An 8,178-nucleotide genomic window follows, 5' to 3' on the forward strand; every position below is an offset into this window, starting at 1 on the left:
AACCACCCCCTCCCCCAGTGCTCCTGAAATCACTGAATATTATCACAGTGACTGCATACACATTTTAATTATTATATATTACTCTTATAAGAGTAGCCTACCTCAAACAACAATTGCCTGAAAAAGTCATATGCTGCTATACAGTGTACTCAATGGAATTCTGTAGTCAGATCAGCAATATGAATTTATGAACTATACAAATGCATTGTAATAGCATTTATCACCTCGTAGATTTAACTTCAGGGGAGAGTCCTTAGCAGTAACGAAGAAAATCACACTAAATTACCTTCAGAATCTCTATGTGAAAATAATATCTTCAAAATGCTGAGTGCAGCAACCACTCTTAAAAGTGACATGTCAGTTTCAAATAAACACTTTTCAAGTTGTACATGGATGATAATTATTTCCCGTCAATTTTACAACATTTTATAATAAAGATTGTCATAGTTAACAACAACCCTAAACCTATAGTCTCAATCAACAAGCTCCACATTCAGAATAAATCATAATTTATCCCATTCATTCATTCATATGACTGTCGCTTGATACTGTAACTATTTTTCAACTGAAAACTTTGACAGGTTGTGAAATATCTGCATAGGTCTAATTTGGGTGAGTGACAGTTACATTTGCCAATATTCATAGAGGCTCTGTAATCTTGACTTCATCCTTATTTTGTCAAACTTTCCTCAAATTGACATAAAAACAAAATCATTATTCTCAATTTCACCTCAATGTTCTCTATACTGATTTGTACATTATTGGCATCTCCTCTCCTGCATATATATTGACATATTATTTTCATCATTGCCTAAATTATAAAGAAAGGGAATTTGCGTGTTGTTGCAGAGGTCTGCATCCACTGCAAAGAACAGTCCTAACAGACTTGGTGAACTTGAAGGGGAAATGGTTGAGCAAGTCTGCCCCTTTGTTGACTCAACTGTAGACTGAGTGAACCCCTGGCAAGCTATACATCAACGCTGGGAAAACATTGGCCCCTAGTCCATGTTTGGAACATGGTGACATCCTGGTGCCGTGCGTAACTGCTGTGGAAATATACCCGGCGTAATAAACCTGTCATTGTTTGTGTGGGTGAAACACTGATGGTATATAATATAGTTGACACTAAGGCAAAGGGACACCAAATGATGGCATGCAGTCTATATAATGCATAATTTATGCTCCGTAACCAATGTACAATTGTGTTGCATACTGGAAATAGCAGATGTACAGTTAAGCTCACACAACGCATTGCATTGCTAGTGTCGAATTGTCCTTGAGCAAGACACTGAACCCCTAATTTCTCCCGATGTGCACGTGCAGGTTGGTGCCTTTGCATGGTTTGCTCCACCATCTGTGTATGAATGTGTGTGAGAATGGGAGACTGTAATGCACATCTATGTAAAGCGCTTTGGGTAAAAGCGCTATATAAATGCACCCTTTATTATACATTGAAAATAGCATATTTACAGTACAAGCTCATAACGTGAGTTAGGTCAGCTGTGTGTGCGTGTGTGTGTGTGTGTGTGTGTGTGTGACTTCGACATAACCTATAACCATAACATATATATGTAGGCTAGTGACCATACATATCATTTATATTCAAAATAAAAATAATTTAGTGATAACCTGATTCATACTCCCAGTCAGGCCCATAATCCTGAAGGTGTATTACCATACCATTTAAAACAGTAATTTAATAAAAAAATAAACATAGGCCTACGTCATTGGATATTTTGTACACCAATATTGCATTTATTACAAAATATTCCATAACCCAACTTTACACTGTACAAGATACAACATAGTTTACAGCTTTTGGCTATTTACAAAAGTAAATATCTGCATATCAAAGTGAATATATCTAAAAGGCAGGTTCAATCACTGTAAGCTTATTGTTTTATAAGTAAGGCAAAAAACATGATGAATTTAGACTTTTGCAGATCATGTGAAATGTTACTCTGTTAGGCTAAGATCTAGACGTATAACACAATGATAGAATGGGCCACATCTGACAGTGGATCTGGGCTCATTCTTCAGAGGATCTGGAGGAATGATTGAAAAGTACCATGAATACGGTTGAAGGTTTAACAACAGCGATGCAATGTAAATGCATGAATGTACGATGTCAGACATTGCTAGGTTCAGTCTTTCTGTTTCTGTAGAGCTTGTGTGCTTACTATGTTAGGCGCTGTCCCGTATTGTATGGGTGATTAAATCAATGCCGTTTGTAGTGTGTGTGTGTGTGTGTGTGTGTGTGTGTGTGTGCTCGCGCACACGTGTGCACCATGTGATGGTGCATGGGTACTGTGTGTACTCCTGTGCGATTACATCTACAGTATATGAAATGACGTGATTGTTTCATCAGGTTTGGCATTAAGACATGCAAATCCCTTGACTCCTTCAAAACCGCTCTCAAAGGGCACCTACGGGCGTCTGCAATTCGAAACTGGCCCCCGTAAAATCTGAATCCCCCACCCCCTTTTCCCCTCACTGTATATGGGTTTTCCCCCTCACTGTATATGGGTTTTCCCCCTCACTGTATATGGGTTTTTCTTTACTTTTTACCTCCTCTATGATGATTTCCTGTTTTTGGCTCTATAGAAGTGTATATTTGTACATCTCTAAATGAGATGATGATATGATGAATTGAACATGGTGGACCCTATTTGTAAACAAGCTTTATGGTGTCGTCCACAGTTAACAGTTTAGTATTGAGTTGTGCTTGACATGTACTGTAATTCTCCAATCTGTTAATAAATACTTCAATCAATCAATCAATCAATCAATCAGAAGGCATTGCTCTGCAGGTCAACACACCTTCCCCTGTACCCAGTACCCACTCTTGACCCCATGACCTCCTCAAAGCCATGGTCACTACTTCCGTGTGTACACTCCATGCGAGCCACACACAAATAGTCCAACGTCATCCTCAAACAGGGCAAGGTAACATCGGCAAACATTGATCATGATTCTTGGCTACAATTGATTTCCAACCCAAAAGAGAAATTTGATGTCTCCCATGGGGACCCAAACTAGTGAAAATAGCCTATCTACAAGCTCACAACGCGATGCGGTGCACTGCATTGTGGGCTAATATCACTACGACTTCTTAAAATTCATGAAATTACTGAAGAAATCATTGAATTTGTTTTGAATTCATGAAAAATGTTGCTTTTGGGGGGGGGGGGGGGGGGGGGGGGTTATGTTTTGAAATAATAATTCAGAAGAAAATGAAATGTGGGTTACAAAAAAATAGAAGGACAAGGACCCATAAAAATGTCTCCGCAACCCCCAAATGGGTCCCGAGTCCGTCCCAGTGTTTGTGAACCAGTGCCCTATACAGTATCAGTAAAAAAACATTTGTCTTCAGCTGTACCTTGACATTTTATAGCAACCTTTGTTAACATAATTATGTTTGAGTTCAGTCTCTCACACTTTAGTGATCATATCAAACGACGTGCACAGCACCACCGTGGGATATGTGAAGAGTAGAGCTGAAAAGCAGCGGTTGGGATGTTTTATTATTATATTTATTTTATGTTTCAACAGAAAAGCTGAAGACTTGATTAAACTCACTAGTACAATGCGGGGGTGTAGATCAGTGGTTTTCAACCCTTTTCGACACGGGCCCATTATTGTATTCGACATTTTGAGCCACGGACCAAATTTTGATGAGATTTAGCCTCTTAAGACCCAAAATGTAGAATATTTTTGTTGTCATTGTTGGATATGATTTTGTCCACAATTCCATGCTGTGTTGATGTTGGTACCATTAGCATTAGGAGCGATAACAGGCAAATGATCGAAATAACAATGCTACATCCACTAAATGTGTAGACTTCTTGTAAATTAACTGACCCGTAAGGGTCCATTTGGTTTCATTGTACACTCTCAAGAGTTAAATATCTATAAGGGTCCATTTGGTTACCAACTCCCCATCACTTAGCTGGGGACTACCTGGAACCCCCTCAAGGACCACTGGTGGTCCCCAGACCACTGGTTGAAAACCCCTGGTGTAGATATTGAAACTCAAGATTCGTTACTTTGGTTTTCTCTCAACACGGGCAATGCTCCTACAGTATATATGGCTGACTGTCAACAGTGTTGCCATGTCCGCTTATTCTCAGCGACTACTTGTAAATATTGGTAGTTGCGGGTTGAGTTTTTTTTTTTGGGGGGGGGGGGGGGGTTCTAAAGTGTAGTGGCTTGTTTCCTAATGTTGTTTATAAACCAGTGGTTCTCAAATATTTTCATTTTCATGTATTTGTCCACATACCTCCCCATACAAGATTTGTATTGCTAAAATGTTTCAAAAATATAAAAGTTTTTGCATTGTTTCCACAAGATTTTATTTTTGAAAATGGCAGATCTTCAAGCTCAAAACGTGTCACATCGTGTCGCCTCGTGAGCTTGTAGATTGTCTGTTTTCAAATACTGTAGCTGTGTAGCCTAGTCACTTCTTTTAGGCATGTACTCATTACTTAATTCTCTCGCAAGATCTGGCAACACTGGCTGTCAAGTGTACTGTAAACTCTAAAAACGTATGCACTACTGAATACTGTACGTGTCCAAAAAAGCATTTTGCTGCCGGATAATTCTTTGAGTATAAAAAGTATTTTGTGCTATTTCGTTACAATTCCAAGATTACCATGCATACACACACAGAAGTACACACATGCATGCTTACATAGACAAAAAGAAAGGTGTGTGATTTGTTTTTTTTTCTTAGTTTTTCTTTTTTTTCTCCTTACACTGTTAATGATCCTTGGCATAATCAGAGAGGACATACAGAACAAAAACTGTAGCATGACCACCAGCGTTATTGTGAACATAAAGCCTGATTTATACTTGGTTGCACCCTGGTGTAACGCACCAAACATAGCACGTCTTTCTACACGTTAGTTTGTAGATCAGCTATTTTCACAATGCAACTATGTATAAGTCAGGCATTACTGAGTGTGTGTGTGTGTGTGTGTGTGTGTGTGTGTGTGTGTGTGTGTACTCGGAATGTGTACGTACAGGAACAAGACCTTGAACAACCCAGATGGTTGATCCGATAGCCTGTCTCCTTCGTCCCAATGACATTCTGTGGTTGTGCCTCTAAAAAACGTGTGCATGTGGTTGAAGTTCCTTAATGGTCATAACACCAAAATCGTCGTCCCACCATCCATGACTCATGAGGTTCCATGTCCTGGAATGGGTTGTGCCTGGCGAGGTGCCAGCACTCACTGACCGCCAGACATGTGTCTGGATGTCCTGCCTGATTCCGTGGCCTCCAGCACAGCAGGGGCACTATGCTTTCTTTTGTTTCCTCCCACGGTTCCCTTACACCGCCGCGCCTGAGGTGGTCGCCACAACGTCCGCGAGCTCCACCTCGCTCTCCGACTCCGCCAGCTCCTCCCGCGCCGCCTTGCCCCAGGCGGGCACGTAGGACGAGGGCAGGCGAGTGGCTTGGTGGCCGCCGCTGCTGTTGGCAGTGGCCGTCTGGAGGGGGGTGCCGCCCGCGATGCTGTGAGCAGCAGTCCCCAGGCTAGACGGGGACGAGTTGCAGTCCAAGGTCTGGAGGACGCTGGCCTTGCCACAGGAGTGGATCCTCCGCGCCAGGCTGAAGGAGCGCATGACGGACGACGTGGTCGCCGTGCCCACGCCCTGGACCTTCCCTTCCAGGAAGTAGGTGAGCATCTCGCCCTTCCCCTTCACGCTCACCTTACCTCGACACACCAGGTCATAGTTGTTGTCCAGCAGGCGGTACACCTCCTCCGTCACCTGAGAGGATACAAACACAAACACTTTATTTTTACACTCTCAGGGCAATATTTTGGGGGCATTTATGAAATGGCGTGACTCGCGGTCAATGCCATGATGGGTGGGGCATGGCGAAAGACGGTTTGTCTGGACTAGGGGTGGGTTCAATTAATTGATATGGCAATAATCGCATCGGATTCCCTGTCCATAATCAATATCGTATTGTACCATATCTATATGGCAGGAAATGCTGTGTTACGCGGTAAAAAAAAGAAAGAAAAACCATCAGAATCGGTGCCTAGTCATTATTCCGACCTCCCAAAATTCTGAACTAACACGATCCCAAACCCTAACCTCACAGGAAGCCACAGGTGATTTTTAACCCGCAGCTGACAATATATTTGTCAAAACATCTTAAAGAGACACTTTTGAAGATTTAGAACACTTTCCTGGGGGTCTTTATGTGTGTAAGATGTGGTTTTAGATATTTTAGATTTTAGCAGTGAGCCCAGTGTCTCTGATGTCATGGACACTGGTCTCACTTCCTTCCTGGACTACATGTTGTCTCAGTAAGACAGCCCTCACCCTATCCACAAGGAGGAAAAGTGCACCAAAGCATTACGGGAATTGTAGTCCAGGAAGTAAGTGAGCCCAGTGTCGATGACATCAGAGACACTGGGCTCACTGCTAAAATCTAAAATATCTAAAACCACAAATTACACACATAAAGACCCCCAAGAAAGTGTTCTAAATCGTCTAAACGTCATTAACATATATTCTTTTGCAAAAAGGGTGAAGTGTCCCTTTAAATTGGTGGTCAAGGACTACTGTACATATTGAGGTTGTTGGCAATACCCAGCTCTAGTCTGGACATTTCCGGGCAGAGATTAGAACCTCCTGCAAAGTCATAAACTGTGTTGATTAGGCAAAATATAATTGTCAATATTGTTGGTGGATTTAATTATGACCAATGAAATGATCATCTTCCATTACTAGTTGAGTGTACTCAGCATACTGTAAGTGTATCATGGAAGAAGCAATCTGGGAACCCATCGGCAAAAACGGCGCCCTCTGCTGTTTGTTAGGAAACATCATTTCTTCCACAATCAAATCGATGTCCTTGTGCAGGAGATGCAGTGTCGTCAATACATACAAAGAGACACCGCAACCATTGTCAGATTACCCTCGGGAGAAAATGGTTAATATCTCAGTCTGACACAGGAGAAGCGTTTCAGACGGACGGACATCTGCTCAGGGTCTGTGTGGACACATAGCGGACCCTGGGCAGATGTCTGCCTAGGAGGTCCAGTATGCAAACAGTATTGTGTCTGTGCTCTCTCTGTGCGTACCTGTCCATGTGAACTGTCCATGAGGAATGTTGTCTATAAAACAGGGCTGGTACACACGGAGTATGCTCCCAGGACACTGAACTATGAGAGGCTAAATTCACAGACAGTCTGCTGGACTCTCCATCTGTGTACTAGATGTGTCCGACCCCTCCATTGTAAACACTGCATAAGCACCTTGACCCTTTGAGAGCGGGAAAGCATCTGTGTGTCATTTTAGATTTGAGCTATTGTATACTTTTTTTTTTAAAGATATTTTTGGGGGCCTTTTTCTGCCTTTATTTGATAGTTTTACAGTAAGCTGACGGGAAATAGGGGGAGTAAGACGGGGAGTGACGTGCAGGAAAGGTCGTCGGGATCGGGAGTCGAACCCGCAACGTCAGACTAGCAGCCTAGGACCGCTAGGCCAGCCCGGGCCGATCTTTGCGATATTTAACCACTATAAGCATCATGTCATTGCTTCTTGGTGTTCCAGGAACAAAATATGTTCAGATGGGGGTTGGCGGCCAAATACATACAATTTTGGGGGTCCTTGACATGAAAAAGTTTGGTGCAGAAAACTGATTTAGAGAACATTTTGTAGAATCGGCCTCATCAGGTCTTAATGGGTTAAAAAAGCGGATCAATGATGTCCGGCGTTGAGCAGAAGGAACGCGGTAATGTGTGATAATCTATCTAGCTGACCAATCGTTAAGATTTGTATGAAAGAGAAACCAATATTATGCCTGCAGTTCTGTTGGATGCAAACATTTCACTATTGCCACGTGTCGGTTAGAATGCATGCAAAACATGCCAACATATGTTTTCCAGCTTGAGGTATTATTCATACCAAAGTGAAACGGACAAGCATAACATGTATAAACTGGCCTGTGTGATTTTGGAGACGACTTCTATCTGGGTCTCGCCTCCGGCAAATAAAATGTGCCGAAAATAGCGATGGACGAGCGGGTGGACGGCGCAAGTCGTGGTCCCTCTTTAACCCCAAATTGCAGTGAGCTGCAAACAACACAACCCTGGGCCCCTACTAACTGCACCTCTCCTCCCAAACAACACAACCCCGGGCCCCTACTAACTGCACCTCTCC

The 8,178-nt window shown here is 42.5% G+C and overlaps 1 protein-coding gene across 1 annotated transcript in view; it reads right to left on the reverse strand.

Annotated features, from left to right (window-relative positions):
* Positions 1 to 5,328: 5,328 nt before the first annotated feature.
* Positions 5,329 to 8,178, reverse strand: part of LOC308326203 (adenylate cyclase type 1-like) — a gene marked incomplete at both ends in the record, with an annotated part of 52,938 nt that continues 50,088 nt past the window's right edge. The window contains one exon of the mRNA XM_080779011.1: positions 5,329 to 5,769. Coding sequence (XP_080635137.1) covers positions 5,329 to 5,769 — 441 coding nt within the window. The remainder of the gene's footprint in view (positions 5,770 to 8,178) is intronic.

The sequence above is a fragment of the Protomyctophum bolini genome (genome assembly GCF_963924005.1).
Source record: "Protomyctophum bolini genome assembly, chromosome: 12".
NCBI lineage: Eukaryota > Metazoa > Chordata > Actinopteri > Myctophiformes > Myctophidae > Protomyctophum > Protomyctophum bolini.